Source organism: Aethalodelphis obliquidens, unplaced genomic scaffold (genome assembly GCF_003676395.1).
Source record: "Aethalodelphis obliquidens isolate GAN/ISIS:26980383/991018 unplaced genomic scaffold, ASM367639v1 scaffold69, whole genome shotgun sequence".
Taxonomy (NCBI): Eukaryota; Metazoa; Chordata; class Mammalia; order Artiodactyla; family Delphinidae; genus Aethalodelphis; species Aethalodelphis obliquidens.
The window spans coordinates 831,575-852,737 of NW_020838013.1; the positions used below are offsets into that span (position 1 = coordinate 831,575).

At 51.1% G+C, this 21,163-nt stretch overlaps 1 protein-coding gene across 1 annotated transcript; it reads left to right on the forward strand.

Annotated features, from left to right (window-relative positions):
* Nucleotides 1-14,390: 14,390 nt before the first annotated feature.
* SCGB1A1 (secretoglobin family 1A member 1) lies at nucleotides 14,391-20,805 on the forward strand. Its single transcript, XM_027090383.1, has 3 exons — nucleotides 14,391-17,467; nucleotides 19,494-19,681; nucleotides 20,659-20,805. Exons 1-3 carry the CDS (start codon nucleotides 17,413-17,415, stop codon nucleotides 20,665-20,667), a joined length of 252 nt encoding a protein of 83 aa, XP_026946184.1. The 5' UTR covers nucleotides 14,391-17,412; the 3' UTR covers nucleotides 20,668-20,805.
* Nucleotides 20,806-21,163: the final 358 nt, after the last annotated feature.

The window sequence follows — 21,163 nt, forward strand, 5'->3', positions numbered from 1 at the left end:
AGCCAGCAGCTCCTAAAATGGGTCTCCATTCCTTGGACCTAAAGTCGCTTTGACCTTTTGGAGACATAGACCCGGGGCTCGGCCAGCAGGCCTGGCTGCCCCCGGGTGGGGCAAGGCCCCTGGGCGGGACCCCACCTACAACCATGCCGCCGCAGAGGGGACGTTTCATATTTTGCAGTTTACAAAGCACTTTCCCATCTCTCTCTACTTTGTGGAGTAGACAGGGCAGAAATCATTATTCCCATTTTCCACATGGGGCCCTGGATGCTGAGAGGCAGTGAACACCTCACTGAGGTCACACAGCAGTAAGGGGCCCGGTTAGGCCCCGGATCCCGTTCTCCTCGACGCCAAGCCCAGCCCTTCTTCCTCAGCACCGTGCTGGGTCACAATCAGTTAAGTGCCTCTTCCTCCTTCTGAAAAGGAGCTCAGAGGCCAAAGGAATTAGAAACAGGCACCCGATGAAAAGCAGACGCCCTGCCCCTTGTCTCTGGACCAACTCCCAGGAAAGGGAGGACAACGGATGTGTGGCCCCCAAGGCCCGGCCCGCCCTGTGAGCTCATCTCCTGGCAGAGGGAGCCCCCCGGGCCTGAGAAAGCCTCTCCCCAGAGCTGGGCCGGACTGCAGGGCCGCTCATCTCCGGGGTTGGAACAAGGAACGTCCAAGGCCACCCGTGATGCCACTCACCCTCCCTAAGCCCAACAACCTTGCCCACCCGGTGCTATGCCCATTTTTCAGATGGGAAAAGCGAGGCCAGGGGAGATGGGACTGCCCAGGCAAGCAAGCAGGGATGCCTGAGGAGGCTGGATGACAGCCCAAGCCTCAGCCCTAGTCACAACGGCGCCCGGCGGGGGCAAACCCACCCAAGACCTGGGGAAACAGAGCCAGCGCTGCCCATCATCCCCTCTAACCCCAGCCCAGAGGCGGGCCCACCACGAGGCCCCAGGCCCCACCGTCCGTGGGCTCAGGGTCAGGGGCCCCCTTGCTGTTGCAGGAGAGACGTCAGCTCCCAGGTGAGGTGAAGGCCCTATTGGCAGTGGCTCCAGCAGGTCAGGGCCTGGGTGGGGAAGCGGGGCTGGGCTCCGTGAGAACGTGAGAGGGGCAGGGAACAGGCAGAACGCGGGTCCACGGCTAGGGCGCCCAGGTCACCAGCCTGGAATCGCCCCTGGAGGGCCATTTCTACAGCCAACTCCCCATCTGCATGATAGGACTGCTTGTGGGGCTGAGGCCCAGCCCCAGGCCTGCGTGGGTGTGGATGTGCGGGCAGTGTCCCTCTCTGTGTCCAAGTTCATGAGGCGAATCAGGGCGATTGTTTACATTCATTTAACAAACATAACAGCCATGACCACAGAGTCGAAATAACAATGAACTCAAACTCCACCCCAATCCCAGCCCGTCCTCCAGAGTGGTGCTTCTAGAAGACTCCATGAACTGAGCTGTGCCCACCTGCCCTCCCCCACCCCAACAAGCCCCATTCTCCTCCATCCACCAGATGCACGTCCCCCGCCTGTGCCCCCTGCCCCTGCTCCAGCCTGCCCTGCACCCCACTTTAGTACCTTTCCGGGTGTCCTGTGACCAAGTTAAACGCAAATGCCCCTTTGTCACTCCAGGCTCTGTGTGGACGGGCCCCTGCCCAGAGGTCTCCAGCTCATCGAGCTCGTGGGCCTCGGCCATGCCGGCTTCTTACAGGGCCCCGCTCCCTCCGGCCACCAAGCTTCACACACTCTTCCCTCTGCTCAGAGCCCCCTTTCCTCCCCCCACTAGACAGCGCCTGCTGATCTCAGAGCCCACCCAAGGGACCGTTGCTCCAACACCCAGGTCCAGTGATCCCTCCTCCATGCCGGAATCTCTCCTTCATGGAAACTGTCACTGTTGCGATTAGCATCTGTCTCCCACTCTAAACGGTATCCTTAGTACCAGCCCCATGCTCGGCATGTGGAGAACAGCCGACGGAGGGGCCGGCCTCTCCCAGCTCTGACCTCGCTTCCTTCCAGCTCCCACCCACCCACCCACCCAACTCAAAGACACCTCCTCCAGGAAGCCTTTCTGTCTTTTCCTCCTCTGAGCAGCTCCTAGGGAACAGTCCGTGAACCATGGTCGCCTTGTCCGTCTGCCTCCCCATATGCTTGTGAGACCCTTGAAGCAGGGCCAAGCCCTGGGCCCCAGCCAACCACTGTCTCTTCCCCACACGCTCCCCTCAACCCACTCAAGCTGAGGCCTCTGGAATGCATGGGCTTCCTCCCGTCACTTGCTGAACTCTGACAGCCCCTCTGAGAGGGACAGCTGGCGGCCTCCACTGGCCCCAATTTACAGATGACACCTCTGAGGCTAAGAGAAAGAAAGCTCAAAGTCATGCATCACTCCAAACATCCCTGTGCTGGGCGCTGTGTTGCCTGTTGGGAGGACGGCCAGCTTCAGGTCATGGGCCTTTCCTCACAGAGGCCCAGCTTTCCAGAGGGGAGATGGGGGCGGGGGGGGGAGAACTTAATTACTTCAGTCAGCATTGTATTTTATTTTATTTTATTTTATTTTTAAAATATTTATTTATTTACTCATTTATTTATTTGGCTGCGCCGGGTCTTAGTTGCGGCGTCCGGGATCTTCGTTGCAGCATGGGATCTAGTTCCCTGACCAGGGATCAACCCCAGCCCCCCTGCATTGGGAGTGCCGGGTCTTAACCATTGGACCGCCAGGGAAGTCCCAGGATTGTATTTTAAAACTAACTCTTGAGCAGTTTGAACCACAGAGAAGTATGTAATTACACAAAAATGTTAAGATGCGATTTACAGTAATTACCTTCTATTTGCCAAGTTCCGTTAGTCCCTTCCCCGCACCTGAACTTCTTTTCCTTCAAAATTTTCACAATAGTTCTATGGAACCAATTTTTCTTGGCAATAAAAACAGCAGGTGCTTGGGGTGAGGGATGAAGGGCCAGAATTAGGTTTAATCCCTGCCCCCCCCCCCAGCGATGTCCCAGGTTCCAGAACACAGGGCTGGAGATGGGATGGTCAATGGCGGGGGCAGGGTGGGGACCCTCAGCACAGGGGCTGGAGATCGTGGCCAGGGTCAGCCTCCCGGGGTTTAGATCTCCCTCCTCTACTTGTTTTGTTTTGTTTAAACTTTGATTTTTTTTTAAATTTTTATTAGAGTATAGTTGATTTACAATGTTGTGTTAGTTTCAGGTGTACAGCAAAGTGATTCAGTTATACATATACATGAATCCACTCTTTTTTAGATTCTTTCCCATACAGGTCATTACAGAGTGTTGAGTAGAGTTCGCTGTGCTATACAGTAGGTCCTTATTAGTTATCTATTTTATATATAGTAGTGTGTATATGTCAATCCCAATCTTTCAATTTATCCCTCCCTCCCCCGTTTCCTCCCTGGTAACTATAAGTTTGTTTTCTACATCTGTGACTCTATTTCTGTTGTGTAAATAAGTCCATTTTCACCATTTTCTTTTTTTAGATTTCACATATAAGCAATATCACATGATATTTGTCTTTCTCTGTCTGACTTACTCCTTCCTTTACTTGTGACTGCAAGACTTCCGGCAACTTCCTGAGCCTCAGTTTCTCCATCTTTGAAATGGGGACGGGAGCAGAACCTACCTCGTAGGACTGTTGTAAGGCCAAAATGAGAGATGGAGTTGAGTGCGGTGCCGGGCAGAGGGCGGGTGGGAGTTATTGCTGCTGCCGTCACTGCTGATGCCACATTCTCCCTGAAGAGGTAAGAGAAGTCTTAGCGGAAGGTTGCCTTTGGCCTGAGTCTCGAAGGTGAGAAGGATTTCAGCAAGTGGAGATGGGAATGGAAGGTCGGTGTACGCAGGGAGATCTCAGCAGGTAAACATGGGGAAGGACAGCTGAGGGCATCTCAGGAAATGGGGAAATTACTAAGGCCAAGAGCCAGGGCCTGGGTGCAATAACTGTCCCAGAAAACACTGAGTATTTTGGTATTTAGTATGTGCCCCTGCTCTGAGTGCCATCCTCGTCCTCCCCACCACGACGCTCACAGAACACCCGGTGCTGAGGCTGGGGCGGCGAGAGGCTAAGAGCCCCATCCATTCATTCAACAAATACTTAATAAGCACCTACTGTGTGCACGGCCCTGGAGCATCATGGGCGAGCACGGAGCTTACGTTGGGGGAGGGAGGGGAAGGCAAATAATAGACAAACACGTAAATGAGATCATTTCAGATGGTAATGAAGGTTCTAAAGGAAAGAAAGCCGGATTCTGAAATCCAGAGCGACGGGGGAGAGGGGCCGCAGTGATCAGGGAAGGCTTATCCACAGAGGGGCTGTGAGAGCCGCAATCAGGAAATAATCTGGGATGAAGCATCCAGGCAGAGGGAGAGCGAAAGCAAAGCCCCAGAGGTGGGCTTGCCCTCCATGTGCCCTGCAGGGAGGAAGGTGTGCTATGCTGCTGCTTCCCACTAGCTATTGAACATTTGGTAGTGTATATGTGTCGATGCTACTCTCACTTTGCCCCAGCTTCCCCCTCCCACCCCGGGTCCTCAAGTCCATTCTCTGTGTCTATATACTATCACCATGCACCAGCAATTCTAAACAATGTCAGTGATAAAATACCCCTACCTGGAATATTCTCCTAAGTCCAAGTTGCAAGCATCTGATACAGGTCATGTAGAGTTTTCATAATATATACGTAAGCTCCAAATTAGCACATGTTTATGGCTTCTCTTTTAACAGGCATTGTATTCTATGTGGAAATTATTTCTAAGAACTCCCAGTTATACAGTTGGTCTCCAATGGGTTCATGTCAAGAGTAAGTTTGTCGTGAAGACAGGAACACAAAACTACTAATAGCAATCTTTGTAAACCTATGCAGGAAATTAAGAGGGCTACAGGACTAGAAGGTGGGAAAATATGGATATTAAATAATTTATGCAAAACGTTCCTTTTTATTTATTTATTTTTGGCTGTGTTGGGTCTTTGTTGCTGCAAGCGGGCTTTCTCTAGTTGTGGTGAGCGGGGGCTACTCTTCATGGCTGCATGCGTGCCTCTTATTGCAGAGCACGGGCTCTAGGTGTGCAGGCTTCAGTAGTTGTGGCACGCGGCCTCAGTAGTTGTGGCACGCGGCCTCAGTAGTTGTGGCTCGTGGGCCCTAGAGCGCAGGCTCAGTAGTTGTAGTGCACGGGCTTAGTTGCTCCATGGCATGTGGGATCTTCCCGGACCAGGGATCAAACCTGTGTCCTCTGCATTGGCAGGCAGATTCTTATCCACTGCACCACCAGGGAAACCCAAAATGTTTCTTTTGTTTTCTTTTCTGGCCACATCACGTGGCATGCAGGATCTTAGTTCCCCAACCAGGGACCAAACCTGTACCCCCTGCAGTGGAAGCACAGAGTCTTAACCACTGGACTGCCAGGGAAGTCCCTGTACAGATCTTAAATGATGTCTCTTAAACAAGAGAAAGCAGACATGATAATGGCTTTCCAGGATATAAAGGATTGCCACATGAAAGAAGAGGTTCACTTATGTCATATAGCTCTAAAAGGCAGAACTAGAGCTAATAGGTGGGAATAATAGAGGATATTTGCATATATGTAAAAAGAAAATTGTTGGTTAAAGCTGTTCAACTAAAGAACAGGCTAAGTACACAGTAGAAAGCTTGCCATCATTGAAAGTTTTCACATAGAAGCCACTGACTATCCGCTTAGATTACTGTGAAAATTAAATTTGCTCACTACGTAAAGCACTTCAGACTGTGTGGAACATAGATACCGCTCAATATACATCATCTACTATTCCTATTCCTATTATTATTACCTAAAAGTTTAGTAAAACGTGCCTGTAATATCAACTGGACCTTCTGGTTCTTAGGGTTCTATGATTTCTTTGGTCACTGTGCCAGTATATCTTTAAGTTTACTTGAGTCAATTTTACAGTTTGTTTTCTTTCATTTATCTAGTTTTTTTATATTGTTTTGCTATAAATCTGTATACTATATTCCGTTGCAATAAAGAACATTATTTTATCAGTGGCTCAAAAAAAAAAGAGTAAGTTTGTGAAGGGGCAGAATCCTTGAAGCTGGCTTCAGATTCAGTTCGTCTCCAGCTCCTGTGGGCTACGTACTGCTGTCCTCAAACAGCAAATTCAAAGTGAACAACCAAAGTGCTGTGCTTGTAAAAAGCAACAAAGAGAACTTGAATTGCTTCATTTCTGTCATCTTAGGCCACTTGAGCTTTTCTTTGGGTTTAACATTTTAAACAGTAAAACAGAGTAAGGTATAATCTTTTTGTTTAGGAAGTGAACATTTTCGTTCATACATGAAATATTGGACTGAATTTTAATATCTTTAAAGTTGAAATGTATTCTTTTTTCAACTGCTGATTGTTTTAAAACTAAAGAACAAATCAAATAAATAAAACAGTACATCAGTGGTACAGTTTAGTAGTTGCCTCATTTTACCTTTTGCAGGTACATATTTCAGTTTCATAAAACTTTACTTCTGGCTAAATTTTAATTGGATAATTATTTACATAAGAAATTAATATAGCAGATTATAACCAAAGGATCAGAGTTCATTAGGTAAATATACAAACTATTGAATAAATAGCTGTGCTTTTGTTTTTTTGTGGTTTTTTTTTTTTATTAGAGTATAGTTGATTTACAATGTTGTGTTAGTTTTTGGTGTACAGCAAAGTGATTCAGATATATACATATATATATTCTTTTTCATATTCTTTTCCATTATAGTTTATCACAGGATATGGAATGTAGTTCCCTGGGCTATACAGTAGGGCCTTGTTGTTTATCTATTTTATATATAGTAGTTTGTATCTGCTAATTCCAAACTCCTAATTTATTCCTCCGCCACCCCCTTTTCCCTTTGGTAACCATACGTTTGTTTTCTTTTTTGGGGGGGGGGGTTGTATCTGGTCTTAGTTGTGGCACGCAGGATCTTCGTTGCAGCATGTGGGATCTTTCGTTGCGGCGCGGGGGCTTCCCTCTAGTTGTGGCGTGCGGGTTTTCCGCTCTGTAATTGTGGCGCGCGGGCTCTGTGGTTTGCGGCACGCAGGCTCTCTACTTGAGGCGTGCAGGCTCAGTAGTTGTGGTGTGTGGGTTTAGTTGCCCCTCAGCATGTGGGATCTTAGTTCCCCGACCAGGGATTGAACGTGTGTCCCCTGCATTGGAAAGTGGATTCTTTACCACTGGACCACAAGGGAAGTCCCCAAAAGTTTATTTTCTATGTCTGTGAGTCTGTTTCTGTTTCATAAATAAGTTCATTTGTGTCATATTTTAGATTCCACATGTAAGTGATATCCTATGGTATTTGTCTGTCTCTTTCTGACTTACTTCACTTAGTATGATAATCTCTAGGCTAGTCCATGGTGCTGCAAATGGCATTGTTTCATTCTTTTTTATGGCTGAGTAATATTCTGTTGTGTATATGTACCACGTCTCCTTTATCCATTCATCTGTCGATGGACATTTAGGTTGCTTGGCTATTGTAAATAGCTGTGTTTTAATGTGTGAATATTTGTGTGCTCTGATATTTGTATTTGCCATCAGGGTGTGTGTATTTCAATAAAATGATCTTGACAGATAAATAAATCAGTGATCACTGTCTGCATTTCTTTTCTGTGTTTCATTTCTTTTCTTCATTTCATTTCACAGTTATTAATGAGAATAAGTTTTGTTGTCTATAGTAGGGAGGCGTTAAAAACGGATCCTCTCTGGTTATCAAATCCACCAGGTAAGCCACCGGAGAGACCAAGCCTTAGTGAGACGGCAAAGTGCTCAGGTGGGTCTGAAGAATCTGAGAGCAGAGAGCAGAACCCCCCAAAGAAGAAATGGATGCGTGATAACATCTGAGGTGGTGTCACAGCAGAATCTCCCAGCCCCGCACCACGTGGGAGCAGCCGTGGGATTCTGTGCACCCAGGGGTGGCCCCGAGGTGGCAGACAAAGCCAGTGAACTGCAGGCCTGCACAGGCGGACGGCCAGCAACAAGAGATGAGCTGGTGACAGGTGACGTCAAGCACCAGACGCTCTCACCACACAAACCCCACCAAAGCCTTGGTTCTGAACAAGCCCCCCTGGAGGTTAGGCACAGCTCTGGACAGGAGAAGCCCCAAGGGGGCTGAGACTAGGTTTCCACCCCCTTAGCAGAGTGAAGGCTTGAGACTGAAATTACATTTTATTTTTGTTATTTTAGTTATCATATAAATATTATTATTATATGTATTATGTATGTTTATATGTATATGTGATAAAACACATTACATATAAAATATATAGATATAAACTGTAACTATTTTAGTTATAAAAATAGAGATAGATGATAAAGTTCTAGTTCGTTTCGTGAACACCTGTGTTTGAGGCCCCTGCACCACCCTGATGGACGGAAAGTGATGTGGGTCCCAGAGGGGACAGCATAGGCCGTGGGTGGAGGACACAGGCCAGGGGCTCACCAGGCTCCTCTGGGTGAGACATCGCTGGGTCTCAGACTACGAGCCTGAAGGAGCCCGTGGTGGTCTTCTCTCCCCTTCCCTGTGCGTGCGGGACCACCGCAGCCCTGCAGAGCCTCTCGGCCAGCCAGCAGCAGAGCTGGGCCCTGACCCCCGTCTGCTGACCACGTGGGCTTATGTCCCCCCGACGGGTGAGGGCAGGGCCGAAAGGCGCTGGGCAGAGGGACCTTGGTAGTGACCTGCCAAGTCCACAGTGGGCAGAAGCCCAGGGCAGGACAGACGTGGAGGGCAGGACCTGGTGACTCACTGCAGAGCAGAGAGCCTGAAGAATTCAGCAACCAAGTGCACAAGCTCCCTGGGAAAGGTCAGGAAGTGAATCGTGTCACATGCTGTCAACGCAAATCTGCTGCCCAAATCCCCAGAGCTGCCGGTAAAACGGAGGGGAAACCAGTTTCCACCCTGCAGAACAGGGCCTGCCATCACCTTCATTGTCCCCACCCTTGGAGGGAGCTTCCCCCAGAGCCAAGAACCTGCTGGGGCTGCCAGGCCCCCGGTCTCAGGAAGGCCCATCCCCAGCTCCCAGCCCCCAGGTTTCAGCTCCAGGAGCCTGCCTGGCTGGGGAGCCAAGAAAAGGCTCAGATCCTCAGCGGGTCGAAACCTGCCGCGGCCCACCCCTCCCTGAAACTCCAGAAACAGCAAAAGCCAGGTCACTTTATACCCGGGTACAACCCGCAACTGAGGGGTGGGTGTCGCGCTCACAGGATGCCACTCCGCAGCCCACGTGAGCGTCTCGGTTGGCTACTGCCCTCTTCTGCGGGTTGAGGGACAACTTGCCCCTGGGAAGGTGATCAAGATCCCTGCCCAAATCAGATCCCCCATTCCTCACCCACCCCGACGCCCTCCCACTCCCACCTCCCCAGCCCTGTCATTCACCAACAACAACCCCTCCGCAGAGAACGTCAATACCGGTGGGGAGAGAAGCACATCTATATCCAGGCGTTGGGCAGAAAGAGGAATGTAGTTGCCGAGTGGTTTATAATGGCAGAAAAACTGGAAACAATACAAGTGTCCATCAAAGAGGTACTGGTAACTTAAATTTTATTACATCCTGCAAATGCATACTCTGCAGCATGAAAAAAATCAACATCTGTAAGTGCCAAGGTTTAGAAAGATATCCAAGACATATATTAAGTGGGAAAAGAGAGATCCAGAGCTGCGTATGTAGAATGATACTATTATGGGCTGGTTTTTCTTTCTTTCTGTTTTCTTTTTTTTTTTTTGCCACGCCGCGTGGCATGCAGGATCTTAGTTACCTGACCAGGGGTCGAACCTAAGCCCCCCGCATTGGAAGCATGGATTCTTAACCACTGGTCCCCCAGAGAAGTCCCAAGGCTGGTTTTCTTATATGTGACACTCACCCCCTCCCCCCATTCATTCTCCACCTTCTCATGATCTACTCCACGTCCCTGGAGGCTGACCTCTAAGGGCCACAAAACCGGGGCTTCCTTGCTAGCTGATGCCAGTTGGTTAGGCCAATGGAAGGCTCTGGCTATAGACCAGAGGACAGGACAGAGAGAAGCTGGCGTATTTCTTCTCTCTGGTCCCTCCCTGCCTGTTTGGATGGTGGCTGTGTTCTGCTATGGCCACAGCTGGAGATATTGTGAGGGCCTATTAGTTTTGATGTTTCTATCTCATATCATATCAAACACATTCAAATATATACGCTTCCCACAATAAATATAATTTGGGCCATAAACTTTTGAAAGAGGCTTGTATAAATTTACTAATTCTGACCCTAAGAATAGATTATGCATTGGGTTCATACAACTTAAACTTTACTGCACCCACATATAACTATATCATAGTTGAACAGAGTCCCAGTAAGCTAGTGGAAATAATGTTACCTAGATAAATATTCATTAATTACAATTTTGATTTTCTTTTTATACTTGGAATCCAACAGATACATGACAAATTTTGAGGTCTTCTGAAAGCTCACAGGCCCCAGGCATCACGGCCAGTGGAGTTTTGCTCATTCTGGCTGAAACATCCAGAAGTTGCCAGACCCCTCGTGGTAGGGCTGGGTCAAAGCAGGGGCCATCCCCAGGAGCCACGGAGGCAGAAAAGAAGGAAGCAAACCCACAAGGGAAATCCTGCTCTGCTCAGGGGCCGTTTCCTGAACGGGCATGGAGCCAGAAGCCCGGGGGGGAGGGAGGAGGCTAAACACTCCACAGCTTGACCCATGCGCTGACCCCGCGAGCCTACGGCCTGACCAGTCCCAGTCTGCTGGCCCAGCCGGATGGATAGGATCAGCATGGCCCTCCCACAGCCTCCAACCTGTTTTCTGGGCCAGGCTGGGACTTGCAATAGGCCAGACGCCAGCCCAGGCTGCACCCCAGTCTCTGGCTCAGAGTCGACACCAAGCCCAGGGGCCAACAGCAGGTCTCAGTCAATACCTTCCCTGGGCTGCCTCTGGCCCAGGCTTCCCCACCACCATCCCTACCGGCCCTCTAAGTGGGGACCTGGGCAGGCTCCCCAGGGGGCATTGAACAGAGCTCACCAAGCTGGCAGCCACGTGTGCACACACACACACACACGCCGCATGCAGGGGAAAGGGATCGGCACACCTTAAAATCCAGATCCCCAAGCAGGGCTTCTAGATTCCCTGGGTCCCTCCCACCCTCGGGCCCCAGCAGATGCTGGAGCCAGGCACAAGGTGCTCTCACCCTCCGAGCTGGAGCCTGGGGAAGGTTGCACCCAGGACAGGCTCCTTGGCCACTGCCCTAGCTGTGGCCAGGCCCTCTCCCTGAAGCACCAGAGCCAGGCCCAGGCAGCACAGGGTACAGTTTTTTGCTAGGAGGACCCAGCAGGAACTGTGCCAACTCACTGCCACACCCATGGTGCTAATAACCAAGAGTCTTACCTTCCTGCAGACAGTTTGTCTTTGCACAGTGGCCAGGGGACTGCCCACACGCGGCCAGAATCGGTGGCTCCCGGCTCTTACCATGTGCTACGGTGGGCTGCAGGTGCTGGCCTGGAATTCGCAGTGCGGGGGTGTTTAAGGTTTGAGGAGCAGTTGTTAGGGTCTAAGAAGCTCTGGGCTCTGAGCCTTGACTGACCCTTTTTGCCTAACTGCCCACAGGACCAGGCAGAGAAGCAGCTGCTCTGCAGACTCCCGGGCGGGGGAGAGAAATGCCCCTCCCCACCATCCCACCAAGGGCCAGGATGGAAGAGCCCGTCTTGGGACACTTGGAACCAGGAATGGAGTATCCAGAGAGAGGAACAGAAGCAGGAACAGTACATTCACGATTCCGCACGACACAGCCCTGGAGAACAGCACGCAGACCGCTCTGGGGGGATTAGCCCAAGGTTCTTCATGAAGGCTGAAGGTTTTTGACCTGATGAACTGTCTTGATGACACTCATAGGGCCCTTCTCTGCACAGCCCCTGGGCGGTGTCACTAAGGAGACAGGCCATGTGCCCAGAAGGCCCTCCCTGTCTGACAGCCAGCTTGGGGGAGGCTTCATGGAGACACCCTAGTTCTATGACTCAAGGATGAGGATAAGAGGGAACTAAGCCTCTCTACGTGGCTTACCTACGGGGGACCTCAGAACGACTCTTTGTTCATGTAACCTTGCCTATCAAGCCCTGCCCTGGGGTCAGGTCAGGAACGTGGGAGTCAGCTAAGCCCACAGGTGTGTGTGACGGACACAGCAGTGTAGAAGGAACAAAGGAAACCCTCATCCTGGGGGCCCAGGCCCAGCGTGAATGCGGCACAGTTTACCCAGGATCCTCTGCATCCCTCAGAGTCAAGTGTGTGCATTTGAACAAGGAAACTCAAAAAAAAATTTTTTTAATACCATGCATTTTCTTTTCTTTTCTTTTCTTTCTTTATTTTATTTTATTGTATTTATTTTTGGCTGCATTGGGTCTTCGTTGCTGAGCACGGGCTTTCTCTAGTTGTGGCGAGCAGGGGCTACTCTTCATTGCGGTGTGCGGGCTTCTCATTGCGGTGGCTTCTCTTGTTGCAGAGCTAGGCGCGTGGGCTTCAGTAGTTGTGGTGTGCAGGCTTAGTAGTTGTGGCTCGTGGGCTCTAGAGCGCAGGCTCAGTAGTTGTGGCTCACGGGCCCAGTTGCTCCGCGGCATGTGGGATCTTCCCGGACCAGGACTCGAATCCATGTCCCCTGCTTTGGCAGGCGGATTCCTAACCACTGTGCCACCAGGGAAGCCCAGGAAACTCAAAATTGAAAGAACTTCTTTTGCGCCTTCAACATGGAGACACGCCAGTATGATACTCGCCAACATTCACTGAGCACTTTCTCCATTATCAGGCACCCCTTAACGTGCATCACCCAGATTTAATCCTTATGGCCAGATGCAATACATAATATTATTATGCTCATCACACAGACAAGGAAATCGAGGCAGAGAGGAGTGAAGTACTTTGCCCAAGATAGTACAACTGGTAAGCAATGCACCTGGGCTCGTTCTCTGAGCTGTTCTCTCCCTTTTTTATTATTATTATTTTTTAATTATGAGAAAACACATACAACATGAAATTTACTATCTCAACCGTTTGTAAGTGTACATAGTTCAGTAGAATTGAGCACATTCACATTGTTGTGCAATCATCACCACCATCCGCCTCCAGGACTTTTCATCATCCCAAACTGAGACTCTGTCCCCATTAAACAAAAATAGCTCTTCGTTCCCTTCCCCCCAGCCCCTGGCACCCAACATGCTTCTCTCTCTCTCTGTGAATCCGACTACCCTCAGTACCTCGTAGAAGTGGACTCACGCAGCACGTGTCTTTCTGTAACTGGCTTATTTCGCTAAGCTCTGTGTCCTCAAGGTTCATCCATGTTGTAGCAAGTGTCAGACCTATTCTTCCTTTTCTATTGATAATATTTTTATATAATTCCTGATGCAAAGGGCACCAAAGTGCTTACGGTGAAGTCTTCTTCTCTGGGTCTCCTCCATGCACCTTGTGGAAACAACCAGCACCATCCTCTTCCAGAGATGTCTTCTGCATAGACGAGCAATTACATATGTGGATTCTTTTGCTCTCATGTTCTGTTTTTTACTCTGTTCCACTTTGTTTTTGTCTGCTTTTTTTATAAATTTATTTATTTATTTATTTATTTTTGGCTGTGTTGGGTCTTCGTTGCCGCGTGGGCTTTCTCTAGTTGCAGTGAGCGGGGGCTACTCTTCGTTGCGGTGCGAGGGCTTCTCATTGCAGTAGCTTCTCTTGTTGTGGAGCACGGGCTCTAGGCACGCGGGCTCTAGAGTGCAGGCTCAGTAGTTGTGGCGCACGGGCTTAGCTGCGATCTTCTCGGACCAGGACTTCAACCTGTATCCCCTGCACTGGCAGGCGGATTCTTAACCACTGAGCCACCAGGGAAGTCCCCTGTTCGTCTGTCTGTTTGTTTGTTTGTTTTCCCCCTTTGCAGCCTGCCTCGGAGATCGTTTCATGATCAGTTCAGAAGACCTTCCTCTCCTGATCTTTCAGCTACACAGTAATTTACTCCATGAGTCCACACGATGGCAACTTCAGAACCTGTGCTTTTAACCGTGTTAAGGTGGCTCTGAGCCTCCAACTCTCACATTCATCGATTAATGCCACACGGATTCCTTTTTAGCAAACATTATGTAAGAGGTTAGAACAAGTAAAGAATTGCAAAGTTAAAGCACGAAACAGAGGGCCGTAGCGGCTGACAGTGAGAGCGATGGCTGACGGGCACCGCAGGTTGAAGAACGCGTCGCTCTGATCCCACCCCCATCCTATTCCTCCCGAATCTTGTCTTTTTTTTTTTTTTTGCATACGAGGGCTCTCACTGTTGTGGCCTCTCCTGTTGCGGAGCACAGGCTCTGGACGCGCAGGCTCAGCGGCCATGGCTCACGGGCCCAGCCGCTCCACGGCATGTGGGATCTTCCCGGACCGGGGCACGAACCCGTGTCCCCTGCATCGGCAGGCGGACTCTCAACCACTGCGCCACCAGGGAAGCCCCCGAGTCTTTTCTAGGTCAGGAAATAGCACCCCAGGCCCCTGGCTGCCCCAGCCTGATGCTTCCCTCCCCAGCCCATCTTATTCTATCCAACGTCAAGCCTGTCCCTGGGTCTCTCACATCCTCACCCCACTGCCATCAGCTGGTCCAAACCCACTATCCCTTCTGCTGAGCCGCTCAGTCACTCCCACGCCACCCCATCCTTTCCCCTCAGAGCAGTAGTCAGAGACATCTCATCAAAAGGGAAATCAGACCCCATCACTCCCTATCAACACCTTCCAGACTGTACACCCCTGTTCACAGCAGCATCATTCACGATAGCGAAAATGCAGACACGACTGTAGTGTCCATCAACGGATGAATGGATAAGAAAAATGTGATCTAGACATAAAATGGAATCTTATTCTGCCTCAAAGAGGAAAGAATCCTGCAATATGCTACATGGGTGAACCTTGAGGACATTATGCTGAGTGAAATGAGCCAGTCACAAAAAGACAATTATGGCACGATTCCACTTTTATAAGGTTCTTAGACTTGTCAGAATCGTGGAGATGGACAGTAGAACGGTGGTTACCAGGAGCTGAAGGAAGCGGGGTGGGGAGTTGGTGTTTAGCAGGTATAGAGTTTCAGTTTTACAAGATGAAAAGAGTTATGGGGGTGGATGGGGGTGATGGGCGCCCATCGACGTGACAGTATTTAATACCACTGAGCAGGACACTTAAAAACGGCTCAGACAGTAAATTTTACGTTATGTGCATTTTAACACAATTTTTTTAAAGCAATGAAAAAGGAAACCCCTTCCAGAGCATAAAGAACTTAATTGGAGGCCCTTTGGGATCTGGTCCCCACTCCCCACTCCAGGCACAATGCCCCTCAGTGCTCCGGGCAAGCCCAGGTCCTTCCCACCTGAGGGCCTCAGTGCTGGGCACCCCCTCTGCGCAGGCCCCTCCCCTGTAGATCTCGGCACCGAGTCACCTGCTCAGAGAGGACCGCCCCATCCCCCCACTAAGTAGTCTCACTCTCCTTTTCCACCATAGGGTCCCCGCTTCGTTCTCCCGTAGCGCTCAGCACACCTGCGAGTGTTTCATTTGTTTCACCGTCCGCTTGCTGTCTCCCCACCAGAGTGAAGTTCCACGGCAGCAGGGACCTGGGCCCGCCTGGTTCGTTCCTGCATCCCTGTTGCGTGTTGATGCTGTCCTGACAGCAGATGCTGAGTTGGAGTCTGGGGTACAAGATTATTCCTAGGGATCAATAACTGTGAAGGGAAATGGGCAGAATCTGGGCTGGGCAGAGGGGAAAACCGGCCTGCAGGCCACACAGGCCCGACAAAGACTTGGCCAGCCAGGCACAGCGCTCTAGAGTAAAAGGACCGCCTGCTAGAGCTGCCCCGGGGAGGGTGTGACCTTGAGCAAGTTGTTCCCTGCAGCGGCGGCAGACCCCCAGGGACTGGGCCGACTCCCGGGACTGGTCACCGGCTGCTCTCTGCTGACCTCACTCCTCGAAGCCCAGCGGCAATTTCATCTTGAAGGGGCTCCAGAGCAGGGCTGCTCCGTGTCTGAGCCAACGCCTAACGCCTAGCACAGAGCCTGAAACTCCTAGCAGGTGGTCAGCACTTATTGAATGAATGAATGAATGAACATTTGATTGAATCTTGACGTACAGATAGGATTTGGAGGAGGCAAGGCAGATGTGTGTTCCAGGCACGAGGCACAGCTTGTACAAAGGTAAAAAGGCATGAAGAAACACGAGGCATGTTCCCAAATCGGCAAATACTAAGATAGGCTTAAATCCCCACGCAGCGGAGCAGAGGAATAAGGCTCAAATGGTAAGCAAAGGCCAGTGGACAAGGGCCTGGTAATAAATCACACTTGAATTTTATCCCATCCGCCCAAGGAAGCTTCAAGAAGGAGGAGGATGTGATTAGCAGGCTTAGAAATACCCTTCTGGTGGCCTTTCCCAGGATGGCCAAGGAGGACAAGTTAGGAGGCAGAAGGCCGTTTAGCAGGTGACTTTGACCCCGGCAGGCCTGTGTTCTAAGGCACAGACACTGGAGAGAGAAGCAGGCAGCCTCTGACGTAGCGTCAGGAGGCCAGAAGGGGCCACGGCCACAGCCTGGAACCACCAATACGTAAGCTCAGTCAGTGAAGAATCAACGTCTATAGAACAAGAAGGTCGGTCAGGGAGGAAAACAGGAAATGACTGAGTCGTGGGAGTGCAGGCGAGAGAACAGCTCCGGCAAGAGGGTCAAGGCCATTAAGAGGTCAAGTGCAATAAGGCCCAAGGTGCCCATAGATTTGCCGCCAGGAGGGCAGGACTCCAGACCCAGCTGGTGCAGTGTGTCCTCCAGCCTGACCTGGGGCTTGGGTTTCAGGGGCCTTCTGGAGAACTCCTTCACCTGTCAACATGCTTCAGTCCAGGGTCTCCCCCAAGTCTGACCACGAGATGCTCTGGACCGTAGGACCCTGGAAGCTTAAGGTCCAGCCATTTCCTTGGGGAGGAGCCCATTGAAGTATCAGGAGTCCCGAGCCCTAGTCCTGTGGCTGCCACTGCTATGGGGCCTTAAGCCTCAGTTTCTCCCAGGGTGATGGGTCCAGGTGGGCTCTACAATTGCTTCTGGCTGTCGATCTGGACTGCCCAGTGCTCAGGTTCAGAGAGAGTGGCACAGGCGGCCAGCTCTCCAGACCCTCTGACTTGGGAACCCTTGCTGCCTCCACACCGGACCCTGGGTTCCCCTCTCCCAAGTGGCCTATTGTGTGAGCTCAGTTTCCATGGGGACAGAAACCGGGTTGAGAAAGAAGAATGTTTACTTTCTCCACTGAGCTGATGCCCATGTCAACAGTGTGGTCCCATAAGTGGAGCCCTCGCCCTGCCCTCCCCGCTCCAGGAGCATATAAGAAGATACCCGGATGGGCACATCTCCCACAAGACCACCAGATCCAGAGACAGGGACAGAGCCTCTCTCACCAGCCTCCCTCCCACCATGAAGCTCGCCATTGCCCTCACCCTGGTCACCCTGACTCTCTTCTGCAGCCCTGGTGAGTGTCCAGAGCCCTCTGCCCCAAGCCGAGCTCAAGAACTCTCCCAGTGCTGCTCGGGGGAGGGGACGGCTGCCCATGCCCTCTGTTTAGCTGCCGGGAGAGGCTGGGAAAGCTGACTCCCAGCCAGGAAGCTGGGTCCAGCGAGCAATCTCATCTTGGGAACTTGGGGAGAGCCCTGAGGCTGTGGGGAAACCTGAAAAGGACCCCATCTTCCATATCCAACAACCTCAGAAGTGCAGGGAATGGAACAGACTGGAGGAAGGGATGGAGAATATCCCACCTAGATGCAATGACCAGCAGAATAAGAGGAACAAACAAGCTTCTCAAAGCCCAGGGCTGGACAGACCCCGAGATGCCAAGAGACCTGGGTGCTGCCTCCAGATTTGGGGTCAACACACCACTCTGGCAGCCAAAGGGGCTGGAAGGAGCCTCATGGGTTCCAAAGAAACCCAACCCAAGGCAAGGTCTCCCATCCTGCACAGAGAGGAATATTCTAGAAAGGGCTCTTCCCTTTGGGAAACTGCCAACTCAGAACGGAGGTTTCTAAACATTTTCTGTCCTCTGCAAAACAAGGGTTAGGAGTCTCTGAAGAGTTGCAGCTGTCACTAAGAGGAATGGGGGTGGGGTGAATCACACCTCCCCGGAAACCCCCTGATCTCTTGGGAGCTGGGTTACTGAACTGTTTTTACTCTGTATCAGCCTCTTCTACTCCTTCTACAACAAAAAATTTTAAACAAATTCCCGATAGTTCACTTTCAAAGTTTCCTGACAACCGTGGAGATAAGTTTTATGACCTTGGCGAGATGGGGGAATTAGTTAGAAAACCAAGACCAAGAGGCAGTGGGAACAGCTATGGTGCAGAGATGTCTATTTTAAAGGGGAAATAACATCATTTGGACTGAAACGTATGTTAATTAGAAGATCTCAATGCCAGGTACAGAGGCGGGTGGCTCAGCAAGACAGGACTGAAATATGTTAGGAGGTGGGGCCGGGATGTGTTGGTATTTCCTGTGGGTGCACATATGATAATACCAATAATAAGGTCTAACATTTATTTAGCATTTACAATGTGCCCATCACCGTGCTGAACCCCGTTCACAACAACCCTATGAAGTGGGGACATTATCCCCATTTTACAGATGAGAAAACTGAGCTAAAGAAAGATAAAGTAATTTGGCTGGTGACATAGTAAGTTGCAAAGCAGGGATCTAAGTTCTGGAGAGGGTCTGACTTGGAGTGGCCACTTTGAGTGGGGCCTTGGAGCCCAGGCAGGGGAGTTTGCACACCAGGCAGCAAATTCAAGGACAGGGATTTGAAACTCAGTAGGAAGATGGGCCAGCAGGGAGTAGGGGATGGTGACTCTCCCCACATTCCTGGGGGCAGGGACCTAAAAAGGAGTACAACCAGAGGCGGGGTAGGGAGAACTCCGGTGAAGGGAACACGGCGGGGCCAGGAATAGAGGCAGAGATGTGTCTGTGTGTGGATGAGCCCACAAGGCCTGGTGCCCACAGTGGATTCCTCTTCTGGGCCAGGCTCTGGGGCTCATGCTTGGCTGGTACAAGTGCCTCTTCCTGCCAGAGCCTGCCTTTGTCACGTGTGGCTCAGACCATCACTAACCATCGGTAAGAGGCATGTTTCCGGTGGGAGCCAAAACCCTCGACGGCCTCTTCCCAGCCCCCGCACGGCACACCAAACAAGTCAGATCAGCAGCTTCTATTCTCAGTGCCCTGCCTAGAACTCTATCAGAAAGAGCCAGTAGCACCTTGCCGCCGCAACCCAGGAAGTACAAGGGAGGCTCCGGCAAGCCACGAAAAGCTGGCCACAACCCAGAAGGCATCCACACGGCGTCAAAGAGCCGACTGCTTGGAGCGCCACCAGGTCTCCCAATCAAGGCCGTCGACGAAAGGGCCGCGATGTCTTGCTGACAGGCGCAGCTGTGTGCCTCTGGGCCAGGCCCAGGCAGGAAGCTGGCCAGTGTAGACAAGGGCCTGGATACACGTGCTCTCTCTTTTCTGTGCTCCAGCATCTACAGAGGTCTGCCTGAACTTTCTACATGTCATCGAAAACCTCTTCATGGGCACGCTTCCCAGCTATGAGGCTGCCCTTGAACCCTTCAGCCCTGAGGAAGACATGAAAAATGTAGGGGCCCAGTTGAAGATGCTGGTGGACACCCTCCCCCAGAAGGCCCAGGACAGCATGACAAAGCTCATGGTACACGGCTCCCTCCACTCCCACTGCCCAGCGGAGGATTTCCCACATCCCTCAGCTGCAGCGTCAACTCCCTTGGGGGACCCTTTTCTAATCCAGAGAGGAGAGTCACAGTGCAAATGTCCCCAGGGAGCAGGGCACAGCCATCTTACCATTTTTTTTGGCTGTGTTGGGTCTTCGTTTCTGTGCGAGGGCTTTCTCTAGTTGTGGCAAGCGGGGACCACTCTTCATCGCGGTGCGCGGGCCTCTCACTATCGTGGCCTCTCTTGTTGCGGAGCACAGGCTCCAGACGCGCAGGCTCAGTAGTTGTGGCTCACGGGCCTAGTTGCTCCGCGGCATGTGGGATCTTTCCAGACCAGGGCTCGAACCCGTGTCCCCTGCATTAGCAGGCAGATTCTCAACCACTGCGCCACGAGGGAAGCCCCATCTTACCTCTTTTATTTTTTATTTATTTTTATTTTTAATTTTTTTTTTTGCCGTACGCGGGGCCTCTCACTGTTGTGGCCCCTTCCGTTGCGGAGCACAGGCTCCAGACGCACAGGCTCAGCGGCCATGGCTCACGGGCCCAGCCTCTCCGCAGCATGTGGGATCTTCCCGGACCGGGGAACGAACCTGTGTCCCCTGCATCGGCTGGTGGACTCTCAACCACCGCGCCACCAGGGAAGCCCTATCTTAACTTTTTTAAAGAAGCTACTGAGGGACTCTCCTGGCGGCCCAGTGGGTAAGACTCGGCATTTTCACTGCAGGCGGTGTGGGTTCGATCCCTGGTCAGGGAATTAAGATCCTGCATGCCGTGCGGCCAAAAAGTTAAAAAATTAATAAATAAATAAATTAAATAAGAAAATAAAGAAGCTTCTGAGAAATAGTCTAAGCTTAGCTCCTCCCAGAAACACCGAACCTCTTAGGTGACATTAAAGTTTCTGGGTCTGACTTTGACGTTCATTCACTATTGTATTGGGTTTTTTGTTTGTTTGCTTTAGGCAAGCTAATCCAAAGCCCACACTGTGCTTAGGATTTAGAATCTGAAGATCTCCACCTGCCGAGACCCCTGCCACTCCCCGGATGTTTCCTTCACTCCATCCCCACCAGCCCTGCCTGGCTCCCTGCAATAAAATACAAGCATCACATCTCTGTGTCCCCATCTCTTTTTTATTCACCTGCTAGAGTGAGAAGGTGTGCTGCTGCTGGGGTAGGTTTAGAGTAAAAAAAAGCAGCGGCCATGGAAGCACATCCCCAAGGGGCCCAGACCCTGTCTCACTTCCGGTCCACAGGTGGCAGACCAGCTTCTAGCATATACTCCCTTCCATGGGCAGACAGCTGGCCTGGAAACGTTCCCAGGGCCTTGCTCAAACTTGACCTGTGGGGGAAGGCGGGGGGAGGTTAGACAGGGTGGCAGCTGACCTGAGGCTGACCCCCCTAACACCCATTTAATAATGAAGTTAAGTGTTCTGTTTCTTCCAGACCCTTTGGAATCCCACTCTTGGG

Bases quoted from the DNA above. Each gene is read 5' to 3' on its own strand.
- SCGB1A1 (XM_027090383.1), top strand. From the start codon at position 17,413: ATGAAGCTCGCCATTGCCCTCACCCTGGTCACCCTGACTCTCTTCTGC. The intron at 17,468-19,493 runs GTGAGTGTCCAG...TCTGTGCTCCAG, and splicing joins GACTCTCTTCTGCAGCCCTG to CATCTACAGAGGTCTGCCTG.